The 26,529-nt window shown below is 38.9% G+C and overlaps 1 protein-coding gene across 1 annotated transcript in view; it reads left to right on the top strand.

Annotated features, from left to right (window-relative positions):
* Positions 1-2,630: 2,630 nt before the first annotated feature.
* Positions 2,631-26,529, top strand: part of RCOR1 (REST corepressor 1) — a 30,451-nt gene continuing 6,552 nt past the window's right edge. Inside the window, exons 1-6 of the mRNA XM_063439763.1 lie at positions 2,631-2,994; positions 3,135-3,194; positions 20,626-20,706; positions 22,141-22,193; positions 22,570-22,731; positions 25,097-25,215. Coding sequence (XP_063295833.1) covers positions 2,841-2,994; positions 3,135-3,194; positions 20,626-20,706; positions 22,141-22,193; positions 22,570-22,731; positions 25,097-25,215 — 629 coding nt within the window. The 5' untranslated portion in view covers positions 2,631-2,840. The remainder of the gene's footprint in view (positions 2,995-3,134; positions 3,195-20,625; positions 20,707-22,140; positions 22,194-22,569; positions 22,732-25,096; positions 25,216-26,529) is intronic.

Raw genomic sequence — 26,529 nt, 5'->3', positions numbered from 1 at the left:
AACTAAAGTTAACTATGCTCCCCATTGTTTTTGCCCTAACATTTACAATCTCTTTGAATTCACTATGAATTCTCACTTTACAGAATAGTCATGTTCGTTTGCATGTGATCCACATGCCCATCAATTGGATATCCAAAACAATCTGTAAACACGCATTCGTACCTACTCCCACCAAAGACTGATTTTCAATATTCCCAACAGACAATTGGTGATGTTGCACTGTTACCCCATGTAACTGATCCCCGTGTGTTTCCCTCTTCATGTCTCCCTTTATTATGCTAATAAACATAATTCAGGCTGTGTGGCTGGGTGGGCTTGCACTGAATACCTGGCAGTGCGCATGTGTTTGTTTATAGCTATACAAATGGTTTCTAAACAAGTCCTCAAGACACACCTGCCAGTCCAGGATTTAGTGATTACCCAGTTGTGTCAAGGTGTATTTTCTTTCTTTCCATCTAAGAACGCCTTAGAAACAACTAGGTAATAATTAAATCCTGGACTTGCAGTCATGCCTTGAGGACTGGTTTGGATATTACAGGGCTATGCTTTCGCTGAGATACTGGCACACAGTAGTCCATTGCTCTCATAATATACCCCTGCTTATGTATGTACTGTCACCATATTTCTACCCATGAACGGTGTTCCGCCTCTGCGCACCATAATATCAATAAAATCTCAAAGATAAGCCAATACTGCACACTACGCAATCTAAATAAGTCAGGGGGTGCAGCACTGTCTACTACAACCCCAATGGGCAGCTGCATTGAGAAGTACAACTACACAGAGCCCTAAAAAACCAAAACTGCGCATCAGGGATTTCAGCCCCCAACCACCCCTTCCCGACATGCATACCTGCATCATGTCGAAACCTTGATTAAAATCTAATTTGGTTTAGTTAACACAAGTATAATTATTGTTTCTGAACAGACTACTTGCTCTGGAATAATGTAGGCTAAATGATAGACTGGGATCTAACCACATACAGAGATTTAACATGGTGAGCAGGGCAGGGGACACTACTGGTAATAAAAACAAACCACTTATCCTTTGCTGAAAAACAAGCCAGAAACATAGAAACCTAGAATGTGACAGGAGATGAGAACCATTCGGCCCATCTAGTCTGCCCAATTTTTAAAAATACTTTCATTAGTCCCTGGCCTTATCTTATAGTTAGGATAGCCTTATGCCTATCCCACGCATGCTTAACCCCTTAAGGACACATGACATGTGTGACATGTCATTGTTCCCTTTTATTCCAGAAGTTTGGTCCTTAAGGGGTTAAACTTCTTTACTGTGTTAAGGAAAGTAAAACGGCAACTCCTATGGTGCTTTTGTTAGTCTTTCAGACACGCAGCTTACATGTTGCTTTCTGTAACACATAGTGATCTACCTTTGCCTGCCCTTGGAAAAAAAATAAAAAAAATATATATCTATATATACGCCAAAATACAAGAGTATTGCAGCATGCAAAGATACCTTTTTTTTTATTGGACTAACCTAATTCTTAAAAGACTAGCTTTTGAGAGTTTTCATTATTACTTGTATATGTTGGAGGATAGCATTGTCTTGCAAAGACTCGCACAGTAGAGACACACTTAATTCAGCAGCCTGTGGGAGTAGAGGGATCGTCACCATTTCAGATCTCCATTTACCAGTACTGTCATTTTATTTTATTTATTTTTAAAAAAATTTATATCTGGCAAGATTGGCTTCAGAATTGGTCGCCATGCATGCCCATGGTGTACGTTTCCCATAGGAATCTGTAATACATATTAATATATATATATATATTTTTTGTAATCTAATTTTTTTTTTTTTATAATGACCAGAGAGGCCACTTCAGCACCACTTTAATGGCATATAGTGAATGTTATTGTGAGGGAATTTTTATTTATGCTATAAATTGGGCTCAGCGGCTGTGCCACCATGAACACTTTCAGGACAAAGTGGGGGATATTTACTAAATGTGAAACTGCCAGAAATTCAAAGTGAAAAAAAATCTCATTGTAGGCCAACACATCTGAATTTAGAGAGAGATAGAGGAAAAAGATAAATAAAATCCTCTGAGTTTGGCTCTATTTTCAGTAATTCTACTTAGGGGCTAGAATTTGAAATCTAATTTTTGAATTCGTGACAATTCACACTTTAGTGAATATCCCTCTGTGTAGCCAGCTGGGAGGTGACTCCTAGCAGCGATACGGCCGTTGCGTTTGCATGCCGGGACTTGTAGTTCCCGGCGGCTCTGGCTCCCGTACAGAGACTGTTGAGGAGTGACACCGCCAGGACTACATTTCCCATGACCTCACACCCACTTTCCTAGCCAAAAAAAAAAGCTTATTGGAGAGGCGTGTTAATTCGCCGGTCAGTACTGCAGCCATGCCACTCAGTTTAAATACATATATTTTAAAAATTATTTTTTTATTTTAAACACTGGGCATTATATGAAGCCTGAGGCTGTTGGCATCGCTTCAAACAAGCTTGGTATTGGCCAATGTCGCCGTCACTCTACTTTCCCTGACTGACGGACCCCTCAGCCAATCGCCGGCCAGCTCGAGTTCCAAAATCCCCGCGGCAGCCAATGGTGAGCGTCCCTGGGCCCTGGGGGGGGCGGACTGTGGGCGGGGCTAGCAGGTTAGGTGGTTCGGCAGCCGCTGTGCTGTGGCAGTGAGTGGCCGGTGCGGGCGGCGATGTGACGGGAAAGTTGTGGCATTCTCCAGCGCGGGCACTGCCAGGCGGACTTCGCCACACAAACCCCCCCCGGGGGCCAGGGCTTGGAGACCGAGACAGCCAGCTCCTCGGCCGCAGCCATCCATCCATCCAGCGGCTCCCCGGCTCGGCCAATGCCAGCCATGATAGAGAAAGGGGCTGAGGTGTCGGGCAAACGGCGGGGCAGGAACACCGCGGCCAACACCAAAACTCTGACACCGATTGGCAACGGTAACAACTCGTGGGAGGAGGGGGGGAGCAGCAGCTCCTCCAGCGAAGAGGAACACGGTAAGTGAGCCTCGGGGGAGGGTAGCCTCGAACTCGCCCCCCCTCCTCCTCCTCCTCCTGCTCTAACTCTGTAATTATTATCATCATTATTATTATTATTGGCAGTGTGTAATAACCCTCTCATTGCTGTCTGTCCTCAGGTGGTGGTGGCATGCGAGTGGGGCTCCAGTACCAGGCGGTGGTGCCAGAATATGACCAGGGTAAGAGATCCAGCACTATTGTGTGGGGAGGGTGGTAGCCTCGAACTCAACAACACTTGCCACTTTCTTATGGTGGCATCAACTAACTACTAGGTCATTTTATTTATAGGAGAATTTAATTATTTTTTTAATACATTTTTTTTGTTTTGTTGTAGCATTGATTAAAAAAAATATATTTTTATTTTTTTTTAGAGAGAAATCAACTTTTTTTTTTTTTTTTTTTCTATTTTTTTGGTGGTGGTTGCACCTACTGTTCAGATAGAGAACAACAGGCTGGAAAACGTGTTCAGTAAACGTGCCACCAGACTTGTGCAAAACAAGAAAAAATATTATGGCTTTTCATGTAGAATTATGCTTTTTATTATTATTATTATTTTTTTTTTTTTAAGATTTGTTTTATCTAAATTCTGATTTAGTTACTTGAATCTGCCCATGATTGAGGTCATTATGGTAAATGTGTATTATATATAGATATGTCATTTTGGTTTATTTTATATGCCATGTATATTTATTTTCTAGGCATATGTTGTATTGAAGTTTTAATAGTTGGGGGAGAGGTTGTTATTTATATGGGGTGCCTAGAGATTGTAGTGGACTGTGGCCATGTGTGAATGTCAGTTGGTGCCTTTTCTAGTTTTTTGGAGTATGTGGGAATGTCATTGCTCAAAGGTGTATGATACAGTCTGTAAAGGAGGAACGTGCAGACTTTTAAATACAAGCCCCCCCCCCTGCTGATTGTATTTGCATTTGCATTGATGGACACGTTAACTATTTGATTGCTGTGCTAAAGAGCCAATCTTTGTTTACAGTATATAGCAATTGTACAAAGAGAGATCTTCTGGAAGAACGTAATATGAACTGTATATTTTTTCTTTTTCCACTTTGTGCAAAATTAACACTTACTGGTATTTCACTTAATTCAGAAGTTGAAATGCATTTGCTAAATGAAACCAATCACTTTATGCTCATGGTTTTAGTGTTAATAGTACTGCTTTATGCCTGCATTGTTTAGCTGCTAAGCTGTGAAAATCACTCCCTCCTAGACACTTAGTAACTGTTGATTTAAAAAAAAAAATATATATATATATTTTTTTTTTGTGCAAAATTAAAAGGGTGGGGGGCAGGGGGTATAAATCAATTAAATGGATTTTTATATGTTTCTTTATTTACAAATTTTATAACTTGCTACATTGTCTATTTTGTTAATGCTTAATTTTAGTAAACCTTTTACTGGTACTTTCCCACCTGCTGTTTCAATGGCTTTGTGTATGTCTAAGCTAGCTCCCCCACCCCCCAGGGACATTAACCCCTTCACTGCTGCTATTTATTTGTAAAGAAAAGAAAAATACCATAACCAATGTATACATTTATTATTTGTCTGTATGGGGGTGTTGAAGGCCAAAATTATATACCCTATATTATTCAAATACAAGCAGGATCAAAGTAAACTATAGAATATTGATAACTTTTGGTGGGTAGCTGAACTTATTAGTTATTGACCCGTTTTAGAACAGAGAAGCCACTATCTTGTTGTGTGTACTATTTATCTTAATAGCTATCAGGGTTTTTCACTAAAGTAAGAATTCAAAGTAAGTCTTACATTTAAACAAAAACTATAGCGTTGGTTATGCAAACCTGTGCTCATGTCGCTAGTTGTATTTAGGTCCCACCTACCTTTTTTCTTTAAAAAAAAATAAAAAAGGTGAGAGTTTTACTTAAGAAAGTAAATCTCTAGTGGCAGTCTTCCCAATAGCCACTGGGAGCCTATCTGCAGCAGTGTCAGAGTAAAACCTGATGCGCATGTGCCACCAGAACATCCCAGCTTCCCCATAGGAAATGTTCAGTACAAACTTCCGTGTCATGTGACCAAGTTTTACTCTGACACTGCTGCGGATAGGCTTCTAGTGCAGTGGTTCTCAAACCAGTCCTCAAGACCCACCAACAGTCCAGGTTTTTTGTTAGTATCTCCATTGGAATAAAACCGGGAAATACATAAATCCTGGACTGTTGGTGGGTCATTGGGACTGGTTTGAGAACCACTGTTCTAGTGGCTATTGGGAAGACTACCATTAGAGATTGATTTTCTTAAAATAAATAAAACTGCAATATTTTACATTGCATGGTAAAATTGTCTGGGGGGGGGGGAGGGTTTGAAGTGGAGAACCCGATATTATGGTCCTGCTCTTGTTGGTTTTATGAGTATATTGGCCACAGTGTGAATCTTTTGAGATTATGAGGCAGTTGTCTGATGCTATAGAAATTAAATATATCCATGTTGTTAAAGGCTTCTGTTCCTTGGATGCATAGCCACCATATTAAAAAATTAAATAAAAAAAATGGATGTCTTGTCTATGTAAATAGTTTTGTAATTATATTAGTAAATATTGCAAAATATTTAGGTAACAGCTTGACATGGCACAGCAGCCAAAGAGAAAGGGCAAAGTATTTTGTATAAAACTCAGTTGATTTATTTCTTCCTTGCCTTGTATGTATGGCTCTGTTGCTTCTAGAGTTTAAAATATTTGTCTATTTCTGAGAGTTGTGTAGCTTGCTCGCGTTGTATCCATTTCACAGCAGTTTCCTCTTGCAGTCTTTAAAGGCCTTCAATCCATTTACAGTTTTCAGTCTCAATCAGTTGTGATTATTGATTTGTATATGGTCAAATTTGTTCTAGGATTAAACCATAGTGGTGTATTGTGTGAGTGATCCATGTGTTCATCTTGTACCTTGATACCCTCCATTACAATGCAGTGGACCAGTAGGAGGAAAGAACTGTATACAATTTGCTGCACGGATCCTTTTCCACTCTTACAGTGCATTAGGTGTAGTTGTCCTGTGGCCTTTTGAGGTTTAAAGAGCGGTGTCAAAGCTTGGAATTTCTAGTTATACCACAAATCCCATTGTAAATGTTAGTTCCCAGATCTTGCCTTTTTTCCCCTCAGAAGGTTGCATGGTTAACATTTGGGTGCATTTATTAACACTCCCACAGCTTTTATAGTTCCTTCCCACTCAGGAACATGAAAGGTGTTATTACTACTAAATTACATTTCTCCATCTTTCAGGCAAAACGTTCTTATATTATTTATTTTCTGCTAATTGATTTTTGGGCAAGGTAGTTGAGCTGGGCAGTGAGCTATGCATGGCAAGATCAGGTCACATACCTGGCGGAAAAAAACATACCTCTAGAACCCAGTTATGACTCCTAAATATCCTAGTGATTGCTCCGTTCTGTAAACACAAGATTACATGTAATAATTGCATTACTTTGTACCGAATAGTATACAGTACTTTAGTACATCTTTAGTCCTCTTAAAAGCACCATTTCTGGTTTTTAATATCTGAAACCATCCCATAGTGCACTTTTGTGATGTCTGACCTTTGCACATATCATCAGGATTCATGATCACATCATATACTTATGCACTTTGTGTGAAAGAAAAATGGTTTTACTAGGATTAGTGAGGCCATGCTACTTTTAGATGTCTCACCACTGACGCACCATAGAACACAGCAAGGAATTGTGTGGACAGCCGCATGGGGGCCTCCATGTAAAAATGGTACATACTGCAGTTGTGGTGTACACTTACTACTGCTGGAAGCAGTGGTAGTCCTATGCTGTGATTGGCAGCGGCTGCAGAGAGTCATTTACTGTACTCCTAGCTTTCTGGAAGTCAATCACAGGAATGGCCTGCTTTAGCTGTCACGTAAGGCATTGTGATCTCTGTGGTTAGCCCAGGTTGAGTGATTACTGTGAGGGCCAATCTTCTGAGCAGATCATGAAAATGGTTAGTTATGGTTAGTTACAATTTGTTAGGGTTATAAATAACGTTAAAGCTTAACATTGGTCAGTGTGCTGACACAGTGTCCTTATACCAAATAGTGTCTCAGGAGCAAAAAGGAATGTAACAATTCTGGTAGGTTTCTGATTTGATACTACTTCCCCAAAACCTGATAACGGTATCTATGTGGGGTGTTGCTGTACTTGGGATATGTAGCAGAATGCAAATCTGGGTCTTGGAAATTTGAAATGATACAAGCATTGTGCCTCCTACAGTTACAGTTCAGTTTGTCACTACTATTAGCAGGAAATGGCCAATGGAAGATACTCAAACTGCCTCATTGAATAGGGCAAGTTATCTTCTATTACATATGTTGTACCATAATAGTGGTAAAGTACAGATGGGAGCTACTATTTTGTCTTAAGTGATATGGGCCCAGTACATCAGTGTACGTGTAATTTGACTCTTTAAGTTCAAACTTTGGCAAAGATTTGAATAGAGGAGCTAATGCTGTGTTCAATGGAAGTAGAAGAGTACAAATCTGGGGTCTTTACAGTAGTAGTTGGAGATGTGTTTTTATTGTAGGGCTAAACACACGTCTAATGGCTGTCTTCCTGAAACATAGCTGGATTGGAGAAATGTTCTAGTTGTGAAATTCATTTCTGATAATTCCCATGTTGGTGTATAAACAAACACTTTCACTTTGAATATCCATTCAAAGCACATGAGAGAGGAAACCCTGCTGGCTGTTTCATGGACAGGTGTGAATAAGTTAATTTGTGAAAGTGCTGATTTTTCTAGATACCTGCTTCACCTCTCTCACATTCTTCAAATCAATAATTTAATCTAATAGCCGCATGCCCGTGTGAGATAACTCAAACAGATTATATGTGTGGCGTAGTGCTGGCTCTTGGATGTATGCTAGGCTAGTATGTGTTTGTATGCAAGTATGAATGCAAAGCTAAATGAGGAATTTCATGAACAACGTTGTGATATGCTTGAAAAACTCACTAGGGCCCCTCGTTTAAATGGGAACGGGCCAGAGCTGCTTGACTAGGGTAATTCTCACAGGACCAAACTTGCAGGAGACTTTGTAAACCACTTTGGTGTCATGATTAGGAAATGGATCCTTTGACGTGTGTAAGTTACTGTCCAGTAAAGGAACATCTCACAGGAGCCATTTGAAGTTCTTTCCCCACCATTCTTTTCCTTTTTGGACCTTACCGATGATCTCTAAAATCTATGGGGTAGTTTGTGACAGAGACACAGACAGGATAAAGAGAAGACTAGACAAAGGACAGGGTCAGATACTATGCAATATATACAGTCCAGATAATCTAATCAGGCCTGAGGTTTGTGAAGGTGGCAGTCAAGATAAGCAGAACTGGATAAATTATTTTGGTCTTTGTAGCAAAAACAAAGAGAACCCAGAAATGACCAGATGTCAGCAGCATTGAGAAAGTTTTGCCAGGGGAAAAAAGGTGTTTGCTTTGAGACACCAGTCACATCTGGGTCTCCTGTCATGTCCGCTGCAGCCATGCAGCCGTTTTTGCTACCACGTTTCAATTGGTTTGCATTTTAGGGAATGCTCTACATGTTGCAGTCTTAACTAGTTCCTCAGGGTTGTATGAACAAAGTAGTTAATTTATTTTTAAATTCCCCCCTTCTCAAAGTTCTTCTTCTTATTTTCATCAGTGTTATTTTGCATCAAGACTTTACTACTTAGCTGTATTTTGATGCCATCTCATTGTATAGTCTACTTTTGTTTTCCTTCCATGTGTTTGCTTTATATTATGGTTACCTCTGTAGTCGTGCATTTAAAGGGTTGTTAGGCTGATGGAGTAATTAATGTCTCTGTTTGGCCAGATGCACCTCCTTGCATGGAATGCATAGATGTACTTATGGTTATACTTTGGTAAAGCATACTTCGATTTCAATTATATAAAACATTTTTTGTAATAACCTTAAATAATAAATATTCATTTATGTATGTTCTGTTGAAGCAGTAGATTGCGTTCCAGGCCTAGTTGTACAATATATCAACATGCTAGAGTGATGATTTAAGCATCTGACCAAAAAATAAACGTTTGCTTTAGGATCATAATTTTTTTACTGTCATAACATTTTAGCCCATTATTATGTTGTTGCATAGTGTTAGCAGAAATGTTTAGAATCATAGACTGCTAAAATATTAAAAACTTGCAGTCCTGTAATGGCTTATACAGTACACTGGTAAATATTGAAAAAGCAGGAAAAAAACGACTGATACTTTGTCTATATTTATTATGAATACTACTTACTATGCACTGCAAAACACACAATGTAAAAACAAGCATTTCTGTGCGTGCTCTGGGGTAATCCTGGAAGCTAGTGAAATACTCTACGCTTTCTTACAGCAGTTGATCCCCGAAGACCAAGTCGGCATCGCTCCAGTACTAGACTTAAAAGGGAAAATGTTCTTGCACTGGCTTACCATTTAATATGCTCCTTTTTTCTTTTTCTTTGATTGCTTTTTTTTTTTTTTTATCACCCCATCAAATATACAGCCCTACAGAATATGTTGGCACTATATACATAACAATACTGGTAAACGTCTCCATAACTGAACCGAATGCAGAAACTACCTAGACGGTCATATCTTTTATAAGACAGAATGCAAGAAATGGCATTTTCACTACAGAGAGTTGGTACAAGAACAATTTAAGCAAACATAGAGCATTTTAGACCATTGTCCCTTCCAGGAAGCATTTTACAACTTACCACAGCTCATGTCCTAACCCAGTTGAACAGTAATATTTTGTCAGTATCCCAATTTTAAAAAATTGGGAAGTGCCTAACCCAGAGGTAATCAATTGTTTGCACTCCACATGTGGACTACATCTTCCGTAATGCATTGCCAGTGTTTTGGCTGTAAGAGCATTATTGGAAATGTAGTTTACAACATCTGGCGTGCCGAATGGTTTCTACCTCTGGCCCAACTCCTGAACTAGTTGAAATATCTGTCCAGAATGCCATCAGCGGCTTATAGTTTTATGTGTATCATGAACCCTGTCAAGTAGAAAACCGACAAACCACAAATGCCTCCTGATTGGAGTAGCAGTCTTGGAACGGGAATGGGTCGGTTCCAAGCTTCTTTATCTTCATTCTACAATTGGGTCCACAAGGGAAATAAATAAAACACAAATTATTAAAGTATTTGGGACTACTAGAATTTAATTCAAATATTCCATTTTATATAGTCTTATAATGATTACAGCTGGTGATAGGACTAGTTGTTTTGTTTTTTTTTCCTCTGCAATTACATACATTTTTGTGATCTCAAACCCCAGAACTTTAAAGGGACACTATAGTCACCTGAACAACTTTAGCTTAATGAAGCCGTTTTGATGTATAGAACATGCCCCTGCAGCCTCACTGCTCAATCCTCTGCCATTTAGGAGTTAAATCCCTTTGTTTATGAACCCTAGTCACACCTCCCTGCATGTGACTTGCACAGCCTTCCATAAACACTTCCTGTAAAGAGAGCCCTATTTAGGCTTTCTTTATTGCAAGTTCTGTTTAAGTAAGATTTTCTTATCCCCTGCTATGTTAATAGCTTTCTAGACCCTGCAAGAGCCTCCTGTATGTGATTAAAGTTCAATTTAGAGATTAAGATACAATTATTTAAGGTAAATTACATCTGCTTGAAAGTGAAACCAGTTTTTTTTTTTTTTTCCCCAAGCAGGCTCTGTCAATCATAGCCAGGGGAGGTGTGGCTAGGGCTGCATAAACAGAAACAAAGTGATTTAACTCCTAAATGACAGTGAATTGAGCAGTGAAATTGCAGGGGAATGATCTATACACTAAAACTGCTTTATTTAGCTAAAGTAATTTAGGTGACTATAGTGTTCCTTTAAATATAGTAGTGATAGCTAAATGTCTACATATTCAGCTGAGCATTATGGGAAATGCAGTTCAGACTTAAAGGGACACTATATGCACCCAGACCACTTTAGCTCATTGAAGTGGTCTGGGTACAATGTCCCTATTTCACTTCGTGTTGCAATGTTTACTTCCTGGATTCTAACGGACCTTTGGTACAGTAACTAACGCTGGATGTCCTCAGGCTCTGCGTTAAATGCTTTCCTATGGGGAGGCCTAATGTGCATTTGCCGCGCATGTGCTTTAGCGCCCGCTCGTCAGAGGATCTTGGAAAATGCAGAGCCGCGACGCTGGGATCAGGTAAGCAAAGGGTTTTTAACCCTTTATTCACATCGCTGGATAGGCGCAAGAGTGCGGGGAGGCAGAGGAAGCTATAGTGCCAGGAATACAGCTTTGTATTCCTGGCACTTGTAGTATTCCTTTAAGCAGTGATGGCAGACCTTGCTGCTACTCGGTTTGCCATCACTGCTAGGCTGAGGAAGTTAAAAGGTTGCTCCAAGTACCATGACCACTTCAATAATTTGAAGTGGTCATGGAGCTTGAAGTCTATGTGCAGCTTTTCATTATGAAATTCTGCATAATACAGATATAGCCCTTGTCTGCTGGTGGTGTAACACTACCCCTGGCAGCAACATTAGGGCCATCCTGGAGAAGGACCAGCCCATTAGGGGTTAGTCTGACCAACCATAAATGTATTAAAATGTGTTTTGTGTTTGGTTGGAGTAACCCTTTAAGGAAATGAATGCACCGTAGGAGAGGAAATGGAATTTCACTCAAGCCTGTGCTCACAATGACCGTGTAAAGTCAAGTAGAATCTGCTATTTTAGGGGAACTTTTTGTCGAAATATTGTCGATCATTGTGTGTTTGACAGCAGATTAGTGGACCGTTATTTACAAAGCTTGTCATGGTAGAAAGATGTCGGTAGCAGATGGTAAAGTTTTGATTAAACTTGCAATGTATTTTGTAACTAGTAAAACACAGTGTGCTAGTGTCAGGATATTACATTTTCCAGCATTTTGACGCGTGAACTAATTTTAACTACTAGAAAAACAAATCTTCACAAAATGATAGGTCAGGTAATAGAGAGGACTGTAGTTTATATAGCACACAAATTGGATTTCAGCTCCCAGTTAATGGCAGTATGTCTGGAATATGAAAATGAAACTACTTGATTGCTTTAATTTGGAAGGTCTCTAGGAATATTATTTTTAATATGTTTCTACTTCCAATTCAGTAAACTTTTTTTTTTTTAATGTTTTTCCCTGTACTCTAAATGGAGAAGCTATTCACTAGATTTTAGCAGAGTGTATTTTAAACCTTGTGTGGCAGGTTTCGTCCCATATCGTGGGTTTAAAGTTAACAAACATTTGTTGATGCTTTGGTAGAAGTAAACTTTTAAAAGGTATTAAGCAGTATACAATATAAACTGTGTATATGTTTGTGTTTCAGTTATGAATAGTTTATGTAAAATCTATGAATTTTTACATTAGTTACAGTCTACATGAACTAGAACGGCTGTGTTGTACTGGCTAATTTCTCGTTGCAAGAAGTAATTAGTTTGTTGGCGATTTTGGCAGTAATATTCCTTCTTAAACATGGAGGCACTGTCACAGGCCGTTAAATCTCATGTGTCTTAATGTGTTAATCTAAAACGTTGCCAAGTGAAATTCTATTTTATCCTTCCTTTGTTATAACTTTAATGTAGCTCTTGTTATGTGGGAATAGAATCTTCATTCAGTTCTGAATGAAGATTCTATTCTCTTTGAAATTAACAGTAGATTTTGTTTATCCTGTACAACTCTAGAGAATTATGACCACGATATGTTTATTTTTAAATATCCGCATTTATTTCAATTTAATACAAGCTAGCAAATTACAAACTTGATAACCCACCACCACATACACACACACACACACAAAAAAATAGTACGTTTTTGTACATAGATTTGAGTTTTACATTTTAACAAAACTGATAAAAACAATACATTTGACTTAATTTGTTTTATTTTTATTGTGTAGGAAAGTTTTTGGAAATCTCCAATCTGTATTTTTGTTCTGCATATTTATTTAAAGGAACACTATAGTCACCTAAATGACTTTAGCTAAATAAAGCAGTTTTAGTGTATAGCTCATTCCCCTGCAATTTCACTGCTAATTCACTGTCATTTAGGAGTTAAATCACTTTGTTTCTGTTTATGCAGCCCTAGCCACACCTCCCCTGGCTATGGTTGACAGAGCCTGCATGAAAAAAAAATGGTTTCACTTTCAAACAGATATAATTTACCTTAAATATTTGTATCTCAATCTCTAAATTGAACTTTAATCACATACAGGAGGCTCTTACAGGGTCTACCAAACTATTAACATAGCAGGGGATAAGAAAATCTTAATTAAACAGAACTTGCAATAAAGAAAGCCTAAAAAGGGCTCTCTTTACAGGAAGTGTTTATGGAAGGCTGTGCAAGTCACATGGAGGCAGGTGTGACTAGGGTTCATAAACAAAGGGATTTAACTCCTAAATGGCAGAGGATTGAGCAGTGAGGCTGCAGGGGCATGTTCTATACACCAAAACTGCTTCATTAAGCTAAAGTTGTTCAGGTGACTATAATGTCCCTTTAACTTGAGTAAATACCTAAACTCTTTTGTTGCCATTTCATTTACCATGAGGAATATACGATAGTGATTTAATTTGCAGCAGATCATTTGGCAGTTGGTTTGTGACAAGATTATGAAAAGGAGAGAAATTATTAAACTGAATTGGTTAGTTATACTACCACTATAGGGCCTTATAACCAAACAATTCAACACATGATTACTGGCTGTTAAGTTGCTCATCATGGCTGTGATGTTAGCCAACATTAGAAAAAAATACAATAATGCAAAATGACCTAAAATAAGGTGGAAAAAACATCCAATGAGAGCAATTCACATCACAAAGTTCAAGATTTGTTAATGCTGCTCAGATAACCATTGTGCATTTTGATACTTTCCCTGCTTTGATGATACATCTGCATTTTGTTTGTTGCTTTGATAAGAGATGCACTGGCTGTAGATAAGTGAACATAAAGTAGCATTTTGTGACCTTTTACAACAAATGTGCATCGTCCTCCTAAATGGCTTTAGTCATGCTAGGGCACTTACACAATATAACTCATTAAGACCTGCACGGCTGGCTGTAGTTGTTCTGGTGCTTCGAGTGCTCCTTTAATATGAAAGAGTTAAGGAATGGTTTGACATAACCCAAGGCTCTATTATTGGTGGTTTATAACCAAATCACTACTTTCTGTTTACTAGTTATCACATTAGGTAAAGAGTGTTTGGAGGCTCTGTAAAGTATTATATTTTGAAAGATACTTTAGGCTATGTAATAAACGCATATCAAACAAAAGCTTAGAATGATTTTGGGACCAGGAAGAGCTAAAATAAGTGATTTACCAGTTTCCTATAGAAAAGGTGTTTCATTGTTTTTTTGGGGGAAAATAAAGTGCTCGATACAACACCAATGCAATATTCCTGTATTTATTATGGAGCACTTTTCATGTATATTGATTGCACAGTACACTGTTTGACTTTTAAGAAGACTAGATTTACCTGCAGCTTCCTGCCACTCTATTTTGGTTAGATCACTGTGTTAAACCCAGAGGAGACATTAAAAAGAACACTCTTGCATTAATAATCAGTTTGTCTATGTAATAATTACCGTATCTACAAGTGGGCCCTGAATCTATAGGGCACCAGGAACTCTAGCGTTTTACTCCCATTACATCCAGCAGTGGCACAGTCACCGCTCTTCCAATGTGGAATAATCGGAAAGGCTCTACTGTGTGCCACACAGAACAAATAGTATTCTCCTCATAGATAAGCAGTACAATGCTTCACGATGGGTGAATGTAACTGCATTTGCTGTTGTCAGGATGCCAGGAGCTAAGGCATTAAGTGCCTCTAGTTGCTGTTGACAGTCACTAAAGGCTCACTGACAAACACATATAAACATTTGTTACTTACATTTGTTAGAACTACCACAAATTAATGCTGTATCTGTGCTATAACTCTTAGAATGTTCCTTTTTAGTGGAAATTCTGAGCTGTGGTGGTTATGGTGCTTAGTATTTGGGTGTCACCTCCCCTTAGATTTGTCAAAACATTTTGGAGCAGTCTGGTAAAAAAATAAATAAATGGGGTTTTCCCCAGCACCTAAAGCTAAGCCACTTAGCTGCATCTTGTGTAATGCAGAAAACATTCACGTTCACTTTCATACTTTGGCTGGCTGGCGTGTGTGTGTACACAAGAGAAATGGCACAGAAAGGACTTGCAGTTATACAAATTAAATCAGCTAATAGGTTTCTCAAAGTTTCATTGATCACTGATTTTAACCAGATCAATGCAGAGATTTAAATTAATTTTTGTTTCCACATTTGTTAAGCGGATAAGTAGCTGTACAACAAATTTTTAAAACTTTGTCTCCCTTTCCTTGACTACCATTTTGAGGAATAGGTGTAAGTTCATATCTGTAGGCCATCTCTGATTGGACTGAAAGCTAAAACGACTTTAGTCTTAATAAAATGAGTCATCATTTTGCAGTACTTTAAGGAAGCTGCCATTGTTCTTTGTCTCAATTTGAAACAAACATATGAATTTACATAATGAGTTTTTAATTTTATTAAGAAGATTGGGCTCAGCAAAACATAATCCATTCATTGTGCTGAAGAGACCACCAGCAAATGTACAGTACTTTACTGCAGTTATCTCCTGATATATGGCCATTTGAAATGGAGTTCAGAGGCTTGCTGCATCCTATATGATGTCTTGTGCAAATTTACTAACATACCATATTTATTAATATAGTACAGGGGTGTCAAAAATAAAAGTAGTAGTACAACTCCCTTGATGCATTGCATACCTTTTGAAATACGTTTAGAATGACAAAGCATCATGGAAGCTGTAATTTTAAAACATCTGGGGATATACCTTTTGGGCACCCCTGATATACTCTCTCCAGCTACTGCAAGCGCTTCCCCCTCTTCCCAGACTGAAAGTCTGTGTCTGAAAATTGCAAAGTCAGAGATTTCTTATTGATAAGTCTCTGTGGTCCAGCGACTTTTTATTCCCACTTTTCAATGAGTTGTATTGCAGCTCATTGAATACTAGCAGGCCAAGTGCTGTTTTTGTTAGCACACTGCAGCTAAATGAGTAGTAAGAAACATTCCCCCCCCCAACAACTGTCTTTTTAACCCCTTAAGGACCAAACTTCTGGAATAAAAGGGAATCATGACGTGTCAGACACGTCATGTGTCCTTAAGGGGTTAAGAGGTATTCAAACCATAATTCATGAAAGTACAGATTTGTTTTTTTCTTTAAATCAGCACTTTTATAAATTGGTAAAAATGGCCCATTTTGCTCACACAAAACACAATGCATGATGTTGGTGGCGGTACACTACTGCCAGCCTCAGCTATTTGGAGCAGATCTTGTCAATTCAGCTCATGTCTGGTTATTTGGAGCAATTATTATTTTTTGCTTCAGTTATTATTAAATAAAATCATTACTGTCATTGAGACCAGTATGAATCATTTTCCTATATAGAGAACATTTAGAGCAGAATACACATTGGATTGTAGTAAAGTTGAAAGTGAATTGGAAAATTTAGGCCAATATAGCAAAGAAAATAAAAATGAACTTTGGAACAAATTATCTGATTTTGAATCAAAACCTTTTTGTTTTTAAATTCATAACAACTCACTGTTTAGGGCACAGTCCTGGAGGTTTTCATTGAATTTGGAAGTAGACTGTGAGCATGTTAATAATCACAGCACAATATTGCTTGGGATCTAACAGAGTCTCTCTTTTATATATTTGTATTGTTGATAAAGATTATGGGAGGGGAAAGTCTGGGAAAGGAGAAAAATTTTATTCTCTTTCCTTAAAGGGATTCTATAGTGCCCCCTCTCGCGGGACTGAAGGGGTTAAACCTTCAGTCACTTACCCAAATCCAGCGCCAATTTCCCTCAGCGCTGGGTCAGGTTCCTTCCCTTGCCGGCGGGGGAGACCTAATGCGCATGTGCGCATTATACCTCCCCATAGGATAGCATTATTCAAGGCTTTCCTATGGGGACAATCTGACACTGGAGGTCCGTGAGGACGTCCAGCGTCCGATAACGGACCAAACGTCTGTTTAGATTACGGAAGCCCTTTAGATAGCCACAGAGGGCAAACTTAGAGCTGCAATGTAAACATCGGAGTTCTCCGGAACTGCAATGTTTTACATTACTGCAATAGGTGCAAAAGAGTCACAGCACCCAGACCACTTCAGTTAGCTGAAGGGCTCTGGGTGCCTACAGTGTCCCTTTAAATAAGCTCACGTAATGATAGGGCAATAATTATTTCCTTTATATTTGTGTACAGTTATTCCTGAGAACCCACTGACCTATAGGACTGCTTTTATTTTCTCTCTGATGTAATGCTCATTCTCCCAACTAGTAGTTACTTAGCAGTTTAATTGGTGGCCCGAGGGTGCTTGGAAAGGCAGTTTTTATTTACCTGAATCAGTCCCTCGCAGTGACTGCAATCTTCTTCTATGAAGTCCTTTTTAGCTCCCGGTGCTCCATATGTCAGGGGGCAACACAGTCTTTGGAGGATCCCGCAAGATCTTATACAGAGCCTTTTCTCTCTCAGCAATCACAATTGATGTCTGAGGGTGAGACAGCAGTACCTCCTCCTTTTGTCAAGCATAGGAAAAATACATAATACAAAAGTCCATACTTTGTCTTCGTAAATATTATTTTTTTTTTTTTTTTACTGGGTTGGAATTTTAGTGAAATTCCAACAAAGACTGAGCATTTCATAAAGAATTTATCTTTATTATTATTGCCATTTATGTAGCGCTTTACAATATTATGAGAGGGGATTTAACTATAAATAGGACAATTACAAATAAACTTACAGGAACAATAGAGGACCCTGCTCAATCGAGCTTACATTCTATAGGAGGTGGGGTGTAAAACACATTAGGACATGATGATTTGGGGGGGGAAGAGGGGGGATTGTTTTAATGCTACTGAAAGGGTTATTTATAAGTATTCAACAGGAAAATCTGATCGTAGTGGTAGAAAAAGGTTGTGAAACACTGGTTTACTGTGAATGCTATTTTACAGAGACAGATGTCTCCAAGATCTATTGAGTTATTACCGTGCTGAGACTGACTTGCTAGAAAGGAGGAGTTTTTGTTCCTACACATATTGTGGGTGAGCTGTCTGGGAATTATTCGCCTACATTGTGATCCAGGCGGCAGTAACCAGCCCCTGCATGATGCCTCTGTTGAGCTAGGGGGGCAGGGAGAACACTGGGGTTGGAACGTTGTGTACTTTGTTCCGAGTACTTCTTTTACCTATGTGAGCTAATGCATTGGGCTGCTTATTCTATACAAATGCTAAATTTAGGTCAGACATTCTGTTTTCTCTTATGTTGCAAGCTTAAATGTTCAAATAACTTTTGGATTAGGATGATACTTACTGCTGCCAATTAAAGAGACATGGGGTGTTTTGTGGCTTTTCACACGTCTTCTCATTAACTCCCTCAGTGCTGTCAGAATCATAATAAATAGTTTATACATAAATCCGTTACAGGAGCACTGCATCTGAAATTAAAAAAAATAGATGTAAGGTGATGCTTGCCATTTTCTTGCCTTGTGTTGGATAATTAAAGCAATAATCAATCTTTCCTCAAACCATGGCAACATTAACAAATGGGTAGCTCCCCCCACTTAAGCAGAGCAGGAAATAAAGTTAACTGTTCAACCCCAGATTTTTTATTTTTTTTTTCTGTCCAAAATTATGAGGCCTACATTAGCAGGCCAAACTGGTATTTGCTGTGTCTGCCTATGGTAACCCGGTGAGCATATAGAGTGTGCACCCCAAGAAAATGTACATCCAAACTTTACTTGTATACAAATAAAAAAAAAAAAGGGGGGGGAATATACTTTTCTTATTACAAAATGTTGCTCTATGTGCAATGCTGATTTTCTTAACCTATCAATGAGTGGCCATAGAGACCTAAACGGGTGAAAAGGAGAACGATTTGGCATTGAATAAGGTGTGCCTAGGAACTAGGGATCAACCAACATTTTTCTGGAGGTGTTGCTGATTACCTATGCCAAAATTCAGTATATTAAAATATTTTTAAAAGCAACACAATTTCTGCACATCTTGTATTGACTGAACATGCTAACCGCAATCACACTCCTATAACTGTGGCAGCCAGTACATATTGGCTGCCCCAACTCCTCAATCTCTTTAAAATGCTCGTACAGACTGCTGTCAAAAGCTACAACCCAAAGTAGTAACTTGGGTAGAGGACGCACTGTAAATGTAGAAAATATAATCTCCCATTCCAGGAGCCACATTTGATCTAAGCATCCTTCCTTTTAAAAATGCATGTCTATTTACCTGACAGTGAATGCATAAAGACACATGCAAAAACATAACCTGTGCCTTATTAGAATGATTTTTAGGCTTTATACAGTCTCCCTCTACCTATTCAATATGCAATGCTTATTTACACTGAATAGACTAGCTTGTCCTATTACACTGGAATGTACTGAGAATTTTTTTTTTTTTTTTAAAGTAATGGGAACATGTGGGGAAGAGTCGGCTACTGATACGATCACTAAAAGAGGAAAATGTTCTGCCATTCTGAGCTAATTTCTCTCTCGCAAGAAGTAAACTGTGACAAGTCTCTGAAAGAGCATGTGTAGTTTCCACTCCACTAAAATTAAAGGAACACTATAGTCACCTAAATTACTTTAGCTAAATAAAGCAGTTTTAGTGTATAGATCATTCCCCTGCAATTTCACTGCTCAATTCACTGTCATTTAGGAGTTAAATCACTTTGTTTCGGTTTATGCAGCCCTAGCCACACCTCCCCTGACTATGATTGACAGAGCCTGCATGGAAAAAAAAAACTGGTTTCACTTTCAAACAGATGTAATTTACCTTAAATAATTGTATCTCGATCTCTAAATTGAACTTTAATCACATACAGGAGGCTCTTGCAGGGTCTAGCAAGCTATTAACATAGCAGGGGATAAGAAAATCTTAATTAAACAGAACTTGCAATAAAAGCCTAAATAGGGCTCTCTTTACAGGAAGTGTTTATGGAAGGCTGTGCAAGTCACATGCAGGGAGGTGTGACTAGGGTTCATAAACAAAGGGATTTAACTCCTAAATGGCAGAGGATTGAGCAGTGAGGCTGCAGGGACATGTTCTATACACCAAAACTGCTTCATTAAGCTAAAGTTGTTCAGGTGACTATAGTGTCCCTTTAAAAAGAAAAAGGCCATACAGGAAGTTTCCTCTCTGTTATTTTTGAGGCAAGGGAAACACTCATCTTCACAGTGTACAGTTAGTAGTAACATCAGTTTTATTATGCTAGCCTAGTAATGCAATGTGACCCAGTCAGATCACGTTACCAGTAAGTGTCCTTTGGAATGACTCCTAACGATATATCTCTGCCTTCTCTAATTGTAAAGCCCTGCTTTAGATGTTGGTGCTGTGTAAATTATATAATGCATATATAATACGAGCAATAATTGTTTAAATTACATTAGGATAGTCATGCAGTTTTGTTATTTATTTCATAGCAGATCTAATATGTATTACTATGTTAATTATTTATATATACACACACACAATATTCTAGATTTAAATTGAATCTTTGTTTTCTTTGTCCCTTGACAGAAGTTGCAAAAGCCTGCCAGGAGCGTGAGAACCCTGGCATGTTGGTATGGTCACCCAACCAGAATCTCTCAGAGGCCAAATGTAAGTATACCATTTTTATTTCTATGCATTACATAGATTGACTGCAGCTTTAAAGCAATGGATGTAGCTGCATTTAATTTCCAGGAGGGCTTGTTACAGTGTTTATTTAAAAACCTCTTTAGCATAGTTATCAAACTGGGGGTGTTTTGGCCATGCATTAGTCTTTCTCTCCTCCATGCTACAGCCTTGTCCACCACAACCATCCTAAGCGTTACAGTTGGTACATAGTTAACTAGGTGTAGTATAACTAATTTTTGCAAAGAGTCAAACAGTGCCTAATGTGAAGTTTAAGCAATGTATTTACATCAGTACAGATTCCATAGACCCGAATGAGATTATAATACTTCTCCATTAGCTCAGGGCTGATGGTATATCTTGGTATTTACAGGAATTTAAAAAAATTAAAATAATGAATTCTATTTTTCATGCAAAACAAATTTGATGCCCCTTCCAGAAAATGAATTGTTAAATTTATTTACGAAGTTACTCTAACACAGTAAAGACATATTTAAATACGGTTAACTTCTAACCCAAGTGTGAAGTAAAACAAAACTCTGAATGAAGTAGGGTATATACTAAAACCCACCATGCTGGTATGCAATGTAAAGAATATATTCAGTTGAGGATATATCCAAGACTGTGGGTAAGATAGCATGCAGTTGATTTGGTTTGTGTAAAACTGCATACTTTTTTGACCAGTGTTTTCCAAGGTACTGCTTTGAGGGGAGGTGTACATACCTGTATAGATCTATATTAGGTAACATAAGCCCTTAACAATTGTGCCCGTGTTAATTGGAATATAAAATCTGGTTTATTTGTTGTGGGACGTTTTTCCCCATCTGTTTAAAAAACAAAACAAAAAAAAAAACATACTGTCATTATGTAATGCCAATATTAAACTGCCTGAGAGACCCAGTTAAAGTGTCAAACAGTTTGGCTACTTACTGTGGATCGTGCCATGGGACTCCTGGCACCTTAACCGTATGGTGTGCTGTGGTGGTTATGGTGCTTAGACTGTCCATTTAAGAGCTTGTATTATTTTGTTTGACTTTGGACTTGCATGTAATCCAAAACTTTTGTGTTTTAAAATCCATTCTAGTTCTGAGTACAAGGATGTAAAAATATACAATATATGCAACCAACTGGAAGCTAATAGCTTATATTATAAGACAAGATATACACACAATGCATTTGGTCAGATTGCTAAACCATTGCAACATTTTTTCACAAAGGTTATTTTGTCGATAGGCCTGCTTTACCCACATTTAAGTTCAGAACCAGGAAATCGCTTGGTTTAGTACCAGTCTTTATATAGGATCCTGTTGACGGATATGACCAGTGTCCACTAGATGGCAATAATGATCTTTTGGAATCAACTTGATATTTAGTTTTTTTGTTTTTTTTTTTAAATATGTCCTTTCGAAACTTTTTCAGTGGATGAATATATTTCGGTTGCAAAGGAAAAACATGGATATAACATGGAACAGGTAAGATGACCATTTTAATATGATTCTTAATAACCTTTGTTAAAAGCTAATTGTAATTTTGTAGTATTACTTAGCAAGTTTTTTGTTTATCTATTAACAATCTAGGCGACTGTACAAGTCAAGTGAAATTGTATACTTCCTACATTTCCTTTTAATAACTAGCAGTAAACATTTCCTTAGTCTTTTTGTGCTTTTACTCTATATAGAACTCTTCTCATTCTGACTTATAAATTAAAGGAAAATAAAAACTACCCCTACCTTTAGCCCACATCTGGTGCCCTGTCCCTGAGTTTGTAATTGTGCATGTCTATGATTTTTGTACCTTCTTAATCCTACACTGTTTTTCTTTTACTGACCCGGGTTCTGTTTTTCTCAGGCACTTGGCATGCTGTTCTGGCATAAACACAATATTGAAAAATCACTTGCAGATTTGCCGAACTTTACACCATTTCCAGATGAATGGACCGTCGAAGACAAGGTTTTATTTGAGCAGGCATTTAGCTTTCACGGGAAAACCTTTCATAGAATTCAACAAATGGTAAGTTAACATAGTATTGATCACCTAAAATGCAACAACTCACTTATTGCCAATATAGAGTGTTAGGTTACATTGTTTACAATGTCTAATGTGTATTTTATGGTCACTGTAGATGTTTATGGACTAAATGACTTTAATCAATCCCGTAGTGTTGGAGAAGAATTTATTAATGTGAGAATGCAAAGTGACTTTCCAATTTTAAGGCACAAGTAGTGAAACTGAAAACAGACTTTGAGAATTGATTCAGTTCAGCTATTTTGCTTGTCAGTCTTTTTTATTTTTTTATTTAGGTAAATGCATAACATTACAGAAAGGAAAAATATTTATATGAGAAGCATATAAATGACATGGTAATACTTTGTTTTTTTGCATGATAAAAACAGGCTAAATATACAGGTTTGTGCATTGCTAAGAATAAGATTAATTCCGGCTCGTTATGTGCGTCCAGATAGTTAAACTGCGATATTGGCTCATAACTAGGTAAACCTTCTGGACACATTAAATGTGATGAGTAGGTTATATAGATCGTAAACTATGAATCCGCTATTGAAAGTACATTCGCATGTCTGTCTATTAAACAGCTGGCATATGGTATATAAACAGGCTAGGATGAGAATAAACCAGGCATATTTAGCCTAATCAGTGGAAGTCCAACCGTGTAAGCATGACTACAACTTGCCCACTTTGCCACTGAGGGATAACCACAGTAGTGAAAAATTGAATGCATGTTAAGCATATAGCAGGATGTTGCAAACTTGTGGTGTGTATAAATTGATTGTGCAAAACATAAAAGGTAATGGAGTTTGCCCACTGGCTTTGTGAGGATGGGAGTCCAATACCACATGCCAAGAACTTTGATGTGTTAGGTGACTTGCCCCGCACAGGCTAGCACCTAGTGGGGGGTGTGTTACAGGCAGCGCTGCATTGAAGCAGGGTGGTAGTTATGGGGTTTACGCCTCTCGTCTGTGGTGTGGCAAGGCGGGGAGTGGCATGTGTGGTGTACAGTAGAAAAAAACAAACATTAATAATAACATTGGTGTCAATTAAATGGCTCTAAACATAGCTGACACATTCTAGATTCCTGCGTCATGTGCCTCTCTGGGTAGGGTGAAGGGAGTGACTCTGGTTGGGTCCCAATTGTGCAGAGGCCTAGAAGTGGCATTCGGCTGGGTCCGGGTTAGATAGTCCTGTGGTAGGTTTAAGTCCCCTAGTAGCTCTGTTGCTTCTTGCAGGTCCTGGAGAGGATATGTGGTGTCTCCGTGCGTCACAAGGAGTGTGCGAGACATGAGCCAGCATTATCAGATTTCTTACTGTTGTAGAAGGGTGGTAAGAGGCTTAAGGGACCGCCGCCAGGCCCGTGTGCTGCTAGATAGGTCAGCATAAAACGCCAGGGACATGTTTTCAAATTGGTAGTGGGGTTTCCCCCCCTCAGTGCTGTCAGGACTGCCATCTTATCTGCTCCATTTTGAAAGTGGATTATCAAGTCCCTTGGGACAGTGGCAAGTGCCTTGGCCAGTTTGGGGATACGAAAAAGTCCTTCCAGCAGCACGGCTTTGGCCTGTCGTGGTGGCAGCAAGTTCCCCAGCATTCTCCTCATGAGATGTGTCCGTTCTGCCTCGGGGACCTCTTCAGGGATCCCCCGGATTTTCAGATTGTTCCCGCGGCTGTCTTCCTGTGCCATGAAGCAGCGTTCGTGTGCTTGATTCTGCCTCTGCAGGTCTCTCACCGCCTGTTCCAGGAACTCTATTTGTTGGGAGACCTTTTGTGAGGTTTCCTCGAGTGCTCCAATGCGGCCTTCCGTCCCTCTGCGTATTGTGGCTATGTTTGCTTGTAGGGTGATCTGCAGTTCCGCCAGGAGCCCCTTTTAGGACAGATGTAGTGACCGGAGAGGAGTCGGGTTTGGTGGCAGCCTCAAGAGTCTTGGTAGGTGTTCTTCATCCCCTTCAATGGACAGGTCGTCCGAGAAATCGGAGCAGCCTCCCGAGAGTGCGCCCATCTTGGGCCCACTCATGCCATCCTCCACAAGTCGCCGATATTCATCCCCAGTTTGGGTCGATCGGGTTTAGGTTTTTTCTACTTGCGTCCCATGTTGTTTGGGTATTCAGGTGAGGTCTCTGAGGGCCAGTCAGGATGGATAAAAGCCCCTGTAAATGGTATTTTCGTCGCTTAATCCCCAGAGCTTATGTGACTTGCGACTGTTCGCTTTGGCAGTTAGGCTTGGCCCCCCAGTTCAGCTATTTTGACCTTAAATTTGAAATTCACTTTGAATTCTCGTTAAACTTTCTAGTCTTCATTTGCCCTGTATTGTCTTGCACCTGATAGAAGATGCCATTCATCTGATATACTTTTTTATATTTTCTTACAGCTTCCCGATAAGTCCATTGCTAGTCTGGTGAAGTTTTACTATTCCTGGAAAAAAACTAGGTCTAAAACCAGTGTGATGGATCGCCATGCTCGCAAACAGAAGCGTGAACGTGAAGGAAGGTAAGCCATTACTGTTCATTAAGCTTGCAAAACTATATTCATTGTTTTACCTTACTGTAGCAAGCCAGACTGTTTCTGACACCTCTCTTACTGTGTGAAAGTAGCATTTGTTTTGTTACTCTTTCTATGAAAAAAAGCTAGCCATGGTTCAGGAGAACATGTTCATAGCATAAAGGATGTTTTGTGTTTTGTTTTTTTTTTTTGCTGTGGGGAAGCACTCCAAACTTCTAATGCAGCAATCTCAAACTGTAGCAAAACTACAACTCTAACGGATCTTTTGCCATCTATAGAATTCAGAGAATTCCAGGAGTTTTAGGATATCACCATCTTGGGGGCTTGGGTTAAGATCCCTGCTCTAAAGCACTTAACATCTAAATCACTTGAGTAACCTTAAAATAGTGTCTCCTCGTTCACACTTTATAAAAGTGCATATTGCAAGACAAATGGCATTTCACCCTAACAGCTGTAAGATGGTAAGGTGGGCGCTCTTCTGGATAGCTTAGTGTCATGGCCCTAAGCAGAAGACAATGATTCTAGTAGAGCATAGCTGTACATGCTGTGTGAGAAGCATTGATCAGCCAGCAGATCATTAGCACTGAGGTTCTCTCTTCAGTCAGAGCCAGGTGCTAGGAAGCCATGTTAGCCCTTAATAAAGTGTATGGCCGACAACAATCTAGTTAAAATTTTAAATACTCAAGCAATCCAAATAAAAAGGTTTTTATTTCTGATGCTTAAGTGTTCCTTTAAACCCCTAAGGACCAAACTTCTGGAATAAAAGGGAATCATGACATGTCACACATGTCATGTGTCCTTAAGGGGTTAAAGTAACACTCCCACTCCAATAACAACTTCATCTCTGTTAAGTTTTTTGGGCAGCGCTTAGTCCAGGGAGGTTTGCTAGCCAGTGATCGGATGAGTGGCACAATCCCTCACCAACTGGAAGAACCAATCTGTTTATATCAAACCAGGGCAATCAAAGTCAGTGGTTTTCAAACCACTCCTTACGGTACGCCTAAGAGTCCAGGATTTAGGGATTACCCAGTTGTGTCCAAAGTGTTTTTAGAAAAGAAAAAAACAAAACATCTTGCCACAACTGGGTAATCCCTAATCCTGGACTGGTTTGGAAACTACTGCTCTAAGCAATCTAACCACTAAAGCTGTAATTGGGGAGTTGCTTAGTTTTCCTTGAAATGACCACTTCAGCTTACTGAAGTGCTTTATGTGTCTGGAGACTGTAATATTTGTGACCCTTTTTAAGAGTGGCAATTTCAATAGAGAGCAGAAACACCTCCCAGGTTGTTAGCCAGAGAGGTT

This window comes from Pelobates fuscus, chromosome 13 (assembly GCF_036172605.1).
Source record: "Pelobates fuscus isolate aPelFus1 chromosome 13, aPelFus1.pri, whole genome shotgun sequence".
Lineage (NCBI taxonomy): Eukaryota > Metazoa > Chordata > Amphibia > Anura > Pelobatidae > Pelobates > Pelobates fuscus.
Note: the sequence above shows the minus strand (reverse complement) of the source record. Positions and strands in the feature narration are given on the sequence as shown.